Below are 15900 nucleotides of genomic sequence, written 5' to 3' on the forward strand. Positions count from 1 at the left end.
TCCTCTGTTGTCCACTTCTCCTCCTACCCTCAATCTTTCCCAGCATCAGAGTCTTTTCCAATGAGTCAACTCTTCGCATGAGGTGGCCAGAGTACTGGAGTTTCAGCTTTAGCATCATTCCTTCCAAAGAAATCCCAGGGCTGATCTCCTTCAGAATGGACTGGTTGGATCTCCTTGCAGACCAAGGGACTCTCAAGAGTCTTCTCCAACACCACAGTTCAAAAGCATCAATTCTTTGGCGCTCAGCTTTCTTCACAGTCCAACTCTCACATCCATACATGACCACTGGGAAAACCATAGCTTTGACTAGACGGACCTTTGTTGACAAAGTAATGTCTCTGCTTTTGAATATGCTATCTAGGTTGGGCATAACTTTCCTTCCAAGGAGTAAGCATCTTTTAATTTCATGGCTGCAGTCACCATCTGCAGTGATTTTGGAACCCAAAAAAATAAAGTCTGACACTGTTTCCACTGTTTCCCCATTTATTTCCCATGAAGTGATGGGACCAGATGCCATGATCTTCGTTTTCTGAATGTTGAGCTTTAAGCCAACTTTTTCACTCTCCACTTTCACTTTCATCAAGAGGCTTTTGAGTTTCTCTTCACTTTCTGCCATAAGGGTGGTGTCATCTGCATATCTGAGGTTATTGATATTTCTCCTGGCAATCTTGATTCCAGCTTGTGCTTCTTCCAGCCCAGCATTTCTCATGATGTACTCTGCATATAAGTTAAATAAGCAGGGTGACAATATACAGCCCTGACATACTCCTTTTCCTATTTGGAACCAGTTTGTTCTTCCACGTCCAGTTCTAACTGTTGCTTCCTAACCTGCATATAGGTTTCTCAAGAGGCAGGTCAGGTGGTCTGGTATTCCCATCTCACTTCATGGCAAATAGATGGGGAAAAAATGGAAACACTGACAGACTATTTTTTGGGCTCCAAAATCACTGCAGACGGTGACTGTAGTTATGAAATTAAAAGACACTTGCTCCTTTGAAGAAAAGCTATGATAAAGCTAGACAGCATATTACAAAGCAGAGATATCACTTTGCCAACAAAGGTTCATATGGTCAAAGCTATGGTTTTTACAGTAGTCATGTACAGATGTGAGATGTGGACCATAAAGAAGGCTGAGCACCAAAGAATTGATGCTTTTGAACTGTGGTGCTGGAGAAGACTCTTGAGATCCCTTGGAGATACCAAGGAAATCAAACCAGTCAATCCCAAAGGAAATCAGTCCTGAATATTCATTGGAAGGACTGATGCTGAAGCTAAAGATCCAATACTTTGGCCACCTGATGCAAAGATTCGACCCACTGGAAAAAACTCTGATGCTGGGAAAGACTGCGGGCAGGAGGAGAAGGAGGAGACTGAGGATGAGATGCTCAAAGGAATCAAAGGACATGAGTTTGAGCAAACTCCAGGAGATAATGAAGGACAGGGAAGCCAGGTATACTGTAGTCCATGGAGTGGCAGAGAGTCGGACATGACTGAGCGACCGAACAACAGAGGAAGAAAGTGGAGCTCAGAGAGATTAAGGGACTTGATCTAGCACCAGAGCTGGAATAACAGAGACCAAAAAAAAAAGAAAACAACTTTCACTTCAAGAATATTCTGCTCTTTATGAAACATATTCAGATTCTTACTTCTTTGCCTCCTAAAATCTCTCATCAATGGCGAATGGAGTTTTTCAGGCACATCTTCTTAGATAACATTATTTGATACTGTTAGACCTAACTTGGGTATGAAGAAATCTTTCTCCCAAAATACCAGCTTCCTCAACATTCCCTGTAATTGTCAAGATCTCTGCTTCCTTGAAGAGTGTGCTTACTCATCCTTTCTCAAGAAAGTAGTCCTAAATGCTTATCTCTACCACATCTGAAATCATACTTTTGGAAAGACAAGGAGGGGCAGAGAAATAGCAAAAGCAGCTAAAGTTCAATCCATATCTAAGACATTCTTATCTATTCACAGAGAAAATCCCATTCATGTTGATGTTGGCTCTTTACGTGACACAGATCTGACTTACTAACCTGGATGAATACTAAATGCCTGAAAATGGTTCTATCTAAAGAATGAACTGAGAGTAGTGCCCATGGACTCCATTGGTTCATGAGAATATCGTGATTTCTGTCCCTCTCCCTGCAATGACCAGGCACTAAAGGTTCACCTGAGGTGATTATTTCAGAGGGTCCAGCTGAAATTCTTTTGCAAAAGTTTGTCTATCTCTAGTCTATCATCTTCAGATATGAAAATATTTAGGAAACTCTGAGGAAAAAATCATAACATATTCATTATCCATCTAATGTTTTTATCCTCTCTTCCAGGCCCAGAAAGTTATATCAGTGTTTCCTTCTAGAGTGTGTGTATGTTGAGGGGAAAGGAGAGGATTTACTTTCACCACAACAAATATGAAGGTGAAACTCTTGAGAATACTGGCACTGGGTCACTAGCTTTACCTGAAGATTAAAAACCTACATGAAACAGATAATGGTCTATTTTACATATATTTCCCCTAGCTCACCAAAATGATTGTCTTCAGAGTTTATGTTCATTATTCCTTCACTGTCTCCCCTGCAATCGAGTTCTCTGAATAAATACAGGGGTTGAGTTACAATTAAAAATAATGAGACTCCACTGGGCCAGTATCCTTGCATGAAATAAAAGGGTGCAGGCTAATTGCAGGAGCAGAACTGTTATAGTTTTTTTTTCCTCCCATTGAGCTTCACTTTGATTGGTGGATTGGCACTTTAAATAAAGGTTTCAGGTCTTCCCTGAATGAGAGATACAGAGTGAGTCCCAGGCACAGTCCAGAAAAAATTTTTTCTTAGAACTATCTTGGTTGGCATCGCAAGGCAATGAGAGCACAGTGCATGCCAGCATTGAAGGTAAAATGTGATTTTATGATTTCCATGTGATTCCTGCAAGTTCTTTTCTCCTATCTCCAGGCAGCTTTTATAAAGAGGTTTTATCTTCATTTGTCACCATAAGCTGAATAATAGCTTATGGTGAACCATTATTAGCATGTTCCCAAGAAGACATGCCTAATACCCTTTCAGCTAAGGGAAAAAGACTTGTCTTTCGACTTTTTTGTTATTTGTGATTATTAGTGACAGTATTAAATTTGGAAAGGTATAGAAAGTTGAGCAAATCTTCTGACTAGTCAGATTTCTGTTCGTGTAAATGTAAAGTGCCTTTTGAGTTCACAGAATAAATGAGAGATAATTCATTTTAGAAAGAGGAAAACTCTATTTAGAGGCATATTTTACACTAATATCAAAGGAAATTAAAATATTTAGTTCATTTTTATTTTTAAAAGATAATTTTTGGCATGGTTTCCTGAATAAGCTAAACATAGAATGGTATACCCTTTATACCCGCACATAAAGGTTTGTTATGAAATGACGGTTGGTTGTGTTACATTTTAAAATGTATTTCAAAATTTACTCTGGAAGCAAACAAAGTATAAAATTCTGTGACTCAAACTTTGTAGATGAACATTTCCCATAGTGGAAGGGATTTTTTAATTCATAATATATTTTATGAAATGAAATTATAGAATATTCATGGAAGTGTTCCCACATGTTCATTTAGGTGGTAGCTTTGTTAAAAAGAATCATTTAGAAATTTTTAAATTCTTCCTCAATTCATTCTAAAAATTAGTTGTTTAGCAATATTTAGTTGTTTTGATTTTGAACCTAGTCGTTTGGAAAAGCAGAGATTTGGCTGACGGAAATATTGTCTTTAAACCATTCTGAGATAAAAATTCATCTGATTTGATTCTCCAATCCAACTCTGTTTCAGATCCCACTTTTCAAAATGAAGGACATGATACTGATCCTGTGCCTCCTGAAAATGAGTTCTGCAGTGCCGGTAAGTCAGTCCTCTGGGGGTACCCTCGTAGAGACATCACCAGACACGAGACAACACTGAAGGACCTAGCTGAGTGTCCACAAAGGGACTCATTGGGATTAATCCAGTAGTATCTTCCTATTGAGTGAAAAGTTATAGCTGCCTAGATGTCAGCCTTTACCATTCAAAAAGAAACTAAAAGTGAAAGTTGTAGATTCTCAGTCTATCTGATTCTTTGCAACCCCATGGACTATAGCCTGCAAGGTTCCTTTGTCCATGGAATTCTCCAGGAAAGAATATTTCAGTGGATTACCATTCCCTTCTCCAGGGGATCTTTCCTGGAGATGGAACCTGGGTCTCCTGCATTGCACACAGGCTCTTTATCACTAAGCCACAGGGAAAAGCCTTACCAACCAAAAGCAATAGCCAAATATGTAATTTTCCTATTCACAAAGATATTTTAAATATTCCAAAGACAACTCCTATTATTCAACTCAGAGTTATAAGATGTATGTGGTCTCCAATGATGTCACAGCACAGATTTATTATCAACTACCTGCTATCATTATGAAAGTGAAATGGAAAAAATAAATTTCTCCAAAAAAGTAAGGTACATTTTCTTCTTCATTTTTAAAAGAACAATATTAGCCAAATTTCTGTGATTACAAAACTGAGCTAAGTAATTCCATTTGAAGCTAGCAATTACCAACAGATTTGCTTTATAGGGAGATATTGTGTGAACGAAAGCTTAAGTTTCTTAAATGAAAACATGCCATGGCAATGGAGCTAATTGTGTGTTAGAGTCCTGCACGTGGCACATTCTGTCATATACTTAGATGATTTCATACGAATACCTTCCTTTGAGCACTGAACTACTCCCATCAATAGTATGTAATTCAGTTTACATGAAGACTTTATTCAGCTGCTACATGAATTTGGAAAACATTGACTAAGCACCTGCCATGAATCCAGCAACATGCTGGAATTGGAGACATGAAGATAAATGTGACGTGGTCTCTTGAGAACCCTGTAAGTGGCCTCAAATGAACTTTAAATATTTAAGTTTCTTGAGACAAAAGTTCTTTGGGTGTCTTAAACTATTTTGGAAAGGAGGGGTGGCAGTGAAAACTGATTACTAGGGTGAAAACCTCCATTCTACAGATAAAAAGTGTCTATGCCACTGCTCAGTGTGAATTTTAAATGAAAAAAGAAAACTGAAGTTGCCACCTTAGCTGACCTTTGTATGATACTGACACGGGGGTCACCTCAGCCACCAACCGTCAATCTAACACCTTGACACTCTTGGAACCTATGATGGTGCACAACTGTGTCAATCAGGTCCACTCCAAGAAAGTGGAGGATTTGCTTAGGATTGTCAACTGACTGCCTGCCCAATCAGATGTTCTTTTACTTCCCACTGGGGAAGATATCCTCTGTCTACATTCATGTAAATATTGTTCATTAATGCATGACTTAGATAAATAGAAGCAAAGTGTTCTTTGTCCTGTAGTTGAATATGTTCCTGTTACCTTATTTTCGTACTGGCCAAAAGAAGGGTCAACTCTCACATTCCCTAAAATTCTGAACAATTTGCTCACCACACACACATATCACTCTTTTTGCCTACACAGCTAACTTTTTTCTCTTCTTGGAGTATTTGCTATACATTTATGGCTCCTTTCCTTCTATCCATTTGCAAAACTGAATTATTTGGAGAAATTTGCACCATGACTCACATGATGGGATTTTCCGTGTGTTAAAAAGTAAGAAAGTGGATAAAATATGTTTAGAAAAATGTTCCTGAAATTCTTGCTCACAGAGGAAAACTATGTACTTGTGTGTTTTTCTATTTTAAATGTGTAAGGAAGTATCTCGTCATTAAAAAAAAAAGGGTGGTGAGTTTCTCTTGAAAGAGAACACCAATTATTCTTATTTCCATTTAGGCGTTTCCTCAGCAACCTGGGATACCAGGCATGGCTAGTTTGAGCCTTGAGGTATGTATTGTCAGAGTATTTACATACAATCATTACATTGGTTTGTTTCTGATAAGAGAGAAATACAAGGGCTGTTTCTCAGTTTGCTGAGCCAGAAGTCAGTGGTTGTCCTCCTGTGAAGTTCTAGAGAAGTTTATGACATTTATTAGAGCCTCACCTTATAATTTTACTGCAGTTTTAAATTTTTAGGTGTTTTGGGCTTTAGAACACCATCTGTATGCAAATCAAAGCAATACTAATATTTAATACTTAATACATTAATTAAAACACATTGTTCTGAATTCACAAATGGTTTATACTTAGTTCCTTCTCATTACAGTGTATGATAAAGTTCTGATGAGGAAAGTTTATCTTACAAAATTTAATTGTATATGAGGTCTGTAAACAGCATTAACATTGTAAGATGCTACCTCCTGCATAGACTCTGTTTGTCTTATTGCAGTTCTTATAACTAATATATACTCTGCTTAGAAAATCCCAGCAAAATAGAAATGTTTCAGGTATCACAGTAAAAAGTATACACAGTTAAGAATAGAAAAATGTTTATGAGATTACAAATTTTTCACAAGGTCTTACAAAATTTATTTATATCATGACAGTCTAAGGGTAATTGATACTTGTATGTGCTAGCTTTTTTCACATGGAAGCCAGTTTCATTGAGTTACTTTTTTTCTTACTTTCTAGCTTAACCTCAACTCAAAGCCTTCTAAACCTCTCCCCAGGAAAAAATGAAACTGACTTCCTGTAGAATTGGCAGCATTCTTGACCATCTGTCTAGATACTTACCATTTTCCCCAGTATTTTTTATATTTATTATTCTGAGGGCTTTTTTTTTTAATTTGGGAAAGAGGTAGGGTTGTTTTGCTTTGATTTGCTTTAGTTTGTTTGCCTGTGTGTGTGCGTGTTTTTTTTCCAAATGTCTCTTTGGGCTGGATTTGTAAAAGGCAAAGTAAATTAAATGGGAGGAAAAGAGTCAATGAGACAATGCCTTCATGATTACATTGATATTTCAGTTGAATGGGCTATTTTTCCATGTTTCAATATGACCTGCACTTAAATATTATCTCTTTTAATTAATGATAAAAAGTAAGCTCACTATTTTAATAGCAATAATAACAACAATGGCAGAATCATGTTTAACATTTCCACTTTTTAGTGATGATTTGTGTCTCCTATCTTATTCAAATTGACCCACCCCAAACTTTGTCTTAATATTATAATATGTTGAAAAATCAATTGTGTCATACACAAAAGGAACATATGTGGCAAACACTAACTGAGTTTTCTTTTTCTTGATAGACAATGAGACAGTTGGGAAGCCTGCAGGGATTAAACCTGCTTTCTCAGGTAATCGTATTTTCAAATATTTCTTTTTTTTTGTTTTGTTTTGTTTTGTTTTTAATTTTATTTTATTTTTAAACTTTACATAATTGAATTAGTTTTGCCAAATATCAAAATGAATCCGCCACAGGTATACATGTGTTTCCCAAATATTTCTTATTGTAAATATTCATGGTATTTGTGGTAGTGATATTAGCAGCAGCATTGTAATTCATAAAATTTGTTTGTGAATAAACAATATCCTAACTACTAAAAGAGCAAAAAGGAACTGAAATAACCTACAACAAAATAAGGACCTTGGATGGGATAGGAGGAAAAAATAAAAATAATGTTGAATTTTCTTTAGTACAAAAAAAATTATTTTTTATATTATCATTTTTATTATACAGCCCAAAATATGAATGCTTCTTAAAAAGCAAAATCTCAAACAAGTTTATGGAAATATTGCAGACTGGCTCAGAATAGAAAGCAAATCTATTGGAAGACTTTATCCACATTAATGAATATCTCTCTTACTTTTGCTATTTCTGCACTTTCGGTGATCTTTTTAGAAAATGAAAACCAAGACAACACTGAAATATAATCATACAATTTTTTTCCTCCATGTCTTTAGTATTCAAGATTTGGCTTTGGGAAATCATTTAATTCTTTGTGGATGAATGGTCTTCTCCCACCACATTCCTCCTTCCCATGGATGAGACCAAGGGAACATGAAACTCAACAGGTAAGTTAGTTGCATCAACGTGTCTGAAACTTCAAGCTTTAAAATAATCCTCTACTTGCTTTCTCTAAGTTGTCCTATACTAACCACAGACAGGTAACATTAATGAATACAAAAAAAAACCCAAGTAAAATAAATCAAAATCTATAACTGTTTTTAGACCTTAGGAAACTTTAAAATGAAATGGGGTCCAGAATTTCAACCCATTTTGTATATCTATTTCAAATGGGAAGTTATGGCTTCCAAAATAAAAGAGACCTATGTTAAAGATATGAACAGTAATAATAAATAAACTAGACTCAAAATGAAAGCAGACTATATCCTGGAAAAATCTAATTTTAGTCAAGATTTCCTAAATACTAAAAGACACATTTAAAATGATGCCAAAGTCCTAGTTAAAACACCATGAGCCCTGTAGCAATTAATAAATATATTAATCAGTTAATTATTATTTATTTGGTGCCTAATAAATACATAAGCCAAACGATAGATTGGCTTTCACTCCACAGATTGGGAGTGAAAGTGAAGTCATTTAAGAATGGCTCTAATGTTTATGAAATTTCATATCAGATTAGGGGAAAAGACAAAACAACACATTACAAGGTGCTGAGTTGTGAGGTATAAGCAATGAATTAAGTGTAAGTACTAATGAAAGCCAGGAGTTTAGAGATGGGAAATGCTTGAAGAGGTAAATCAGAGTTCACACTGTGGTGAAACTTCTAAGCCACTTTGAAGTGGCTGCAACCAATTTAAAAATCATAGGGAACTATTCACAACAGGTCATTTCAAAGAGGAGCAACCAAGCATGGTTGCTTGAACAGGAAGCTTTGATTTCAGATGATTTTCCACAACAAACAGCATTACTGACCAAGCTACATTTAGTGGGACAGTAAATTATGTTAAGGGTGATTCTTTCTCCATATGATTATTTCCAAATTGAATTCATGATGCCAGAATTCAATTGATATTTTACTTGGTTATCTTTTCTCTTTCCAAAAAATATTGATCATCTATCATGTTCCAGGAACTTAGAAGCTAGTTAAGTCCTGGAGCTATGAAGATAAATAAGACAGAGTATTCTGTATTAGTTGAATAAGGGATAAAGTCATGACATAAATCATTGTAATCCACTGAGAAGATGGTAACACAGAAATATACAGAGGCAGTTGGCGGAACCCAGAGGAGGAAATGGCTCATTCCACCCAGAAGTTCACATAGCTTCCCATCTAAGTGAGCAGTAGTAGTCAGTCCCAGTGAAGCAAAGGAGGTAGACACCTACCAGTCTTACCCAAATAACATTGCCTTTAAACAAATAGATGCTTTCTATGTAACACAACTTCACGGCAAGTCCCATAGACTCTCTTTCAAGTACAAAGTTCCCCAAGACCTTTCGCTTTAAAATTCTAGACCCCACAGTTCAGTGAGCCATCACTTCCTGACGCTCCTTTCAAATTTCTCTGCAGTATGAATATTCTTTGCCTGTGCATCCCCCACCTCTCCCATCGCAGCCATCCCTGCAGCCTCAACAGCCAGGACAGAAACCTTTCCTCCAGCCCACCGTTGTCACCTCCATGCAGAACGCAGTCCAGAAGGGCGTACCTCAGCCTCCGATTTACCAGGGACATCCGCCCTTGCAGCAAGCAGAGGGGCCGATGGTTGAACAGCAGGTGGCGCCATCAGAAAAGCCACCAACGACCGAGGTACCTCCTTTCTCTGAAGTCCTGTCAGGATCATCCATTAACTTAGTGAACGAAAACCGATTTGCAGAGCACATTTAAATAATCAGAGCTTTGGGTATAATGAACGAAAATACAAATATGTGTCCGAGCAATTGACATATTTGGGAGTAGAACATAGATATCCATTCCTGCCCTCTCCCATCTGAGATGGGGGGTATGGGTTCTAAAAGATCCTGTTCCTATAAAACTGGTCTCTTAGTTGCAAAAGTGAAAGCTTTCACTGAAAATAGGATAGTCCAGGAAGTCCAGGCTTCCTATCATCAAGCTCTTTTTCAGTGCTAGAAGACTGAGAAGAGGGATTGATCTCTCAGCAGTGCAAGCAGTATTGGTACATTACTATTTCTGTGTCTGGTAGCTGCTGTTTGTAGTGTAGTCGTTAAGTCATGTCAGACTCTTTGCGACCCCAAGCACACCAGGCTTCCCTGTCTCATGGGGTGAGATGCTCCTATTTGGTGGTAGAGAAGACAATCAGGCGAAAGTACTGTGTGATAAAATAGAGAAAAAAGCAATGGACAGAAAAGGAAGTTCCCATGTAACTAGAATGTTGCAGGCACTTAACATTCTCCAATATCATCCTGACTCCCATCCTATAAAGATAAATATAATCATCCTTTTTTAAAGAGAAAAAAATAGATACTGAGAGGTTATAAAATGTTCCCAGTATCACACAAAAATTAAGTGACAGGGCCAGGGTTCAAACCAACCTGGCAGGCTCTGATCCCAAAGTTCATTATTTTCTATGCTGCAAGACCAAATTTGTGACAGACATGTCACATCCCCCTGCTGTGCACTTGAGTCCTGTCAGGAAGGGGCAATTGTAATCTTGTGGGTTGTATCCTCCAAGCTGAAATGAAACTAAAAACATGGAAATTCACTTTAGATTGTTTATTTATGTAATCGTAAAAAGGATCAGAACCCTTTAAGTTCATTTTGTCTATTCTGATTGCTCAGTAATTTTAATATTTATCTGTAATGCAGCTACCAGGAATGGATTTTGCTGATCTACAAGATCCACCGGTAAGCACAAATCTCAATAAGATACTTTCTTGGGAAATACATCTCTATACTTTAAGGAAGAAGAGTAAAAAATTTTAATTGTCCCGTTTATTCATAAATATGAAGTATAATGGGTTGCTTTGTTTTCTTAAATATTAAACACTTAATATTTATCATAGTAATTCATCTGAAAATGTATTTCATATAACTCTGTAATGGGAAATGTCTGTAATGGGAGGTTTGCTGTGTTATAGCAAATATGAATTGCTTATTCTCTTTCTACCATTTAAAGATGTTTCCAATAGCCCATTTGATATCTCGGGGACCAATGCCACAAAATAAACCATCTCAGGTAAGTTTTTTTAACACCATTTCTCTGTTTGTAATTTATTTAAAAACTTCTCTCTTGGGAATGCATTATGTGATGATTATTGTATTTATATTTAGCTTTACCCAGGAATATTTTACGTGACCTATGGAGCAAATCAACTGGTAAGTCTTTATCCTATTTTAATTAAATGTTACCTTAGGAGATAATATTATAAAATCCAGGTCTCCAACAACAGATCCCATGTTTTCTGACTGCCGAAGTTAGCAACCGAAATGGCAAGGAGGCACAATTCCTATATGGATGATTCTGGCCAGGCATACAAACACACACACACACACAATGGCATTAAAGAAAAGGTAAATGAATTTTCTATCGGAATTATCCAAATTGGCTACATTTATTCAATAATGATTCATCTCTCCACTTTACTCCACCTCTGGACACAGCATTAATATTAAGGTTTGAGGAAAGACCAATTGACTTTTTTCTTGAGTATCTACAAAGATAATAGGAGTCAGCTGGTTCATAATATGATTCAGCGTTTCTTTTTGAACAGAACGCTCCTGCCAGACTTGGCATCATGAGCTCAGAAGAAATGGGGGTGAGTAATGTCTTCAAACTCTTCTTAAAACAGTGGCCAAGGGAGAACAGTCACAGATGACTGGCTGCAAGAGGCATTGGCCATGAGTGTAGCTGAATATACAACATGGGACTCAGGTTGTTCCACTCCAAAACCAAAAGCTGGATTCTGAAGCAGCATGCAAAGAATCATCACATTTCCCATATAACTGTTTCTGAGTGATGAGCATTCTTGCACATAGGATTTTGCCCCATTTCTTAAATGCACAGGAGCAATATCTCTTGAAAAGCCATCACTATTGAACAGCAAATGCTTCAAACCAAAAAAGAAACACACGGTTCATGAAGTTCCCCTTACTTCTCAGACCATTTAACCCCTCAAAACAACAAACTCAACAAAATAACAAATCGTTTAGACCTCAAAATTGAGAGATCAAAAATAAAAAAATTAACCAAATTTAAATTTTGATTATTGTAAAATTCCAAGTACATTAATGACTTAGGTCAAGTATATTCTTACTCTGTTATCATTATCCATGCATATTACAACTTTAAAATTTGAGATCAACAGACTCACAATTGGACTTTTTCTCTCAGAAATTTCTATGTTATATCTGTTAGAACACAAAACAAAACCATACTAAAGTAACAAACCATTATCAAATCACATCAAATTAATAAATACAGATCATATCAAATTAATAAATACACATTAGCATACTATCACTAAAAGAAAATTCAAATCTCAAATTATTGAATGCCTTCTGTGAGTGAGACATGTAAAAAGACCCTCTGGAGATAAGTTAAATAAAATAAGGTTTCTGATCTCAAGGAGTTTACAGAGTAATCAGTGGGAAAAATAGATACCAGAGCAGATAATGTGATAAAGGTCACAGCCCAGGGGTTCACAGTATCATCTCTGGAGGAGATGATGTGAAAATCTGAAAATGGAGAGCCATGAGAAGGTAAGAAGAAAAAGTACTGACTCTACATGACACAACATACGTAACTGACTCTACAAAACAGGTTGAAAATTCAAGTGACAATTTTCATTTTGTAATTTTATTTAACTTACTTATATTCTGCCTCAATCTTAAAAGATTTTCCTGTAGCTTATAAAAAAGACAATAAATATAACCCAAAAAACTGAAGATAGAATTTTAAAATGAGTCAAAATGAGAATACAGATATGTAAGTTATAAGGCCATGCACAACCATTGTAAGTAGCCCAAGATTTTGGTTCTGAAATGTTTTGCAACAAAGGGAAAAAAAGGAAACATGGTCAGTTCTAGAATTTTAACTGTCCACAGGAAGAAAATGTTACCATTTTTCCAGAGGAAGGAAGGAAGGAGGGGAAGAAGAATGAAAGAAGGAAGGAAGAAAAAATTTTAAAAGAAAAAATATTACATGGGGCTTTGCTTCATTAATTTGAGAGATACTGAGAAATGATATTGACAAGGTCCTCCAAAACTGCTCAACCAATTTAGGAATGGATCAGATTTATGTTTGTTTTACAATGGCATTGCACGTTTCAGCTGCTTATTGTCTTCTTAAAACTAAATTCAAACTACCTTTTGCCTGTAGACGTGGTTCTTCCCTACTTCCCTGCTTCTCTTCTTTCCTTTCAGCAAACATTCAAAGGGTCTTCATCTCCCTTTCAAAGAAGTGAGCGCCCCACTCAGAAAAATGCAGAAGTCAATTTAGTGAGAAATGTGCTTATGCAAAGCTGTCAGCCAATTCCCTGTTCCCTATCAGTTTTTTTTGTGGCTTCTCAGTGAATTTGACCAGGTATAATTGCATGGTATAGTTAACAGTATGTGACAATAGTGTCTTTGGTAAATGGTTTTTTCCAGGGAGGAAGAGGAGACCCCCTGGCCTATGGAGCCATATTCCCAGGATTTGGAGGCATGAGGCCCAGGCTTGGAGGGATGCCCCACAACCCAGACATGGGTGGGGACTTTACTCTGGAATTTGACTCCCCAGTCGCTGCAACCAAAGGCCCGGAGAAGGGAGAAGGAGGTGCACAAGACTCCCCTGTGCCAGAGGCCCACCTAGCCGATCCGGAAAGCCCAGCTCTCCTTTCAGAGCTAGCACCTGGTGCCCTAGAAGGGCTTCTTGCTAATCCTGAGGGCAATATTCCCAACCTGGCAAGGGGCCCTGCAGGGCGCAGCAGGGGATTCCTTAGGGGAGTCACCCCAGCAGCTGCCGACCCACTGATGACCCCTGGATTAGCTGAGGTTTATGAGACCTACGGTGCTGATGAGACCACAACTCTGGGTCTCCAGGAAGAAACGACTGTGGACTCCACAGCGACCCCTGACACTCAGCACACATTGATGCCAAGAAACAAGGCCCAGCAGCCCCAAATCAAGCATGATGCGTGGCATTTCCAAGAGCCCTGAGAGTCTGGAGATATCGGCTACTTTCTGTATGCACAAGCTCCCCAGCTTTGTCCCCATAGCATATCTGTTTGCAAAAACACTTATTACCCTTCTGCAGCAAAGGCATTAAAAGTGCTAAGCACATATTAATAAATACAAGTGGCTAGAAATAGTGTAGGTCCCCTTCTTGCTTTCATTCTCTTATTGAAATAAAATGTGCCGCCTGTCTCTGTGATTTAGAAATACTATTAATAACATCAGAGCAAGTCAAAGGGTCTCTGCATTTGAAAATCACTGTTTCTTAGCTATCTTGGCATTACAGAATTTCTCCCGCTAGCATGACACTGTTATATCCAGGAAATGTGACACTACTTTGGAAATTTTTCTTTAAGCAAAGGCACATATTCTTAGAATTATAAGTTATTTCATTCAAACGTTATTAAATGGGGACTGGTCAACAATCCCTGACTGGTATTACTGGGTTTGGTGTACTGGATTTAAAATTCTCATTTGTAGAGTATTTTATTTAATCTAGTAAAAACATCTAGCCTATTTTAAATAAAGAATTTTTCTCACTGAAAATATCAGGAATTATACGCTTATTATTTACATATATTTAAATGGTTAAGAGAAGCATACTCATGCCCTGCCTTTGCTACTCTTTAACTCATTTTATTCAACTTGTTTTCCTTTCCTGGCAAGTTTATTGAGTATCTACTGATGCCCTCAGCACTGTGCTAGGGAACAGGGACACAGACAGCCCCTTCCTCTGAGCTTTCAACAGGGGTGATTGACAAGTAGACAAACAACCACAGTAATAACAAAAATCTGGTGGTTCAGATGGTAAAAAATCTGCCTGCAATGAGGGACACCCGGGATCGATTCCTGGGTGGGGAAGATTCCCTGGAGAAGGGAATGGCAACCCACTCCAGTATTCTTGCCTGGAGAATTCCACGGACAGAGGAGCCTGCCAGACTACAGTCCATGGGATCAAAAGAAATGGACACAACTGAGAGACTAACACACACACACACACACGCAATAACAAAAACAGCCACTCAAGGCCAAACTTGAGTACTTTACATGTATTATCTCTCAACAGCCCTGCAGACTAGATACCCCCAACCCCCAACACATATGAAAAGTGCTATAACAAGATCAAGTACAGAGTACCCGGAACCACAGAGATTAGGGCATCCTCAGGCTAAGGTTAGGAGTATGCGAGGGGCTGGGAGGGAATCACACAAGTTTTCTCAGAACAGTATTGAAAGCATCTGCAGAACGGGGCCTCCGAGAGGAAGAAACCCAAGAGTCATGTGGGCATCATGTGAGAATTAGCTCATTTCTGTGAAACATAATGTGGAAAAAAGGAACCCAGATAATGATCAGTACTTGTCAACAAAGCTAGGGTTGTATCAGCCAGGGCTACTTCTGTAAATCAAGAGGTTCCAAGGCCAGATCTGAAAAGTCACCTTACCCCTAAAAAGTAGCCTACTCCCTCATTCTCTCCATTTCCTCTCAAGATGCCCAGACCAGGCCTCAGAGTCTGTGCAACTCAGATTCCCCTCCATCTCTTGTGGAGATTTTGGAGAATAAGCCAAGGAAAAGAGCCCTGAGATGCCTCCTCACCTGGGCTATTTCAAGAGCCTTAACAGGACCATGCAGCCACTTCTTATTTCCTCCCTCTCTTCAGGCAGAGCTCTTATTTCCTCCCTCTCTTCAGGTGAGCTAGGCTCACCCCCACTCCATGGGTTGAAGCTGAAGGAGAGATGCAGGGGATAAAAATTCAGTTTGTGTCCCATAGTGGCTCTGGCAAAAGTGCAAGGATAAGAGAATGACAGCCATGGTAGCCAGCAGACACCCACTGAGACCAACCTTAGCATTCCAGTCTCCTAGAAACCAATGCCATTAAAGACAGGTATGAGTTCAAACCTTGACATCACATCTATTATCTATGAGTCTTTGA

General features: G+C 38.0%; 1 protein-coding gene across 1 annotated transcript; it reads left to right on the top strand.

Moving 5' to 3' along the window:
* The first annotated feature begins 2873 nt into the window (after positions 1–2873).
* On the top strand, positions 2874–14473 carry AMBN (ameloblastin). The gene is made up of 10 exons (XM_005897044.3): positions 2874–2888; positions 3805–3873; positions 5796–5846; positions 7146–7193; positions 7801–7911; positions 9417–9608; positions 10626–10664; positions 10936–10995; positions 11091–11135; positions 13407–14473. Exons 1-10 carry the CDS (start codon positions 2874–2876, stop codon positions 13953–13955), a joined length of 1179 nt encoding a protein of 392 aa, XP_005897106.2. The 3' UTR covers positions 13956–14473.
* The last annotated feature ends 1427 nt before the right edge of the window (positions 14474–15900 follow it).

This window comes from Bos mutus, chromosome 6 (assembly GCF_027580195.1).
Source record: "Bos mutus isolate GX-2022 chromosome 6, NWIPB_WYAK_1.1, whole genome shotgun sequence".
Taxonomy (NCBI): Eukaryota; Metazoa; Chordata; class Mammalia; order Artiodactyla; family Bovidae; genus Bos; species Bos mutus.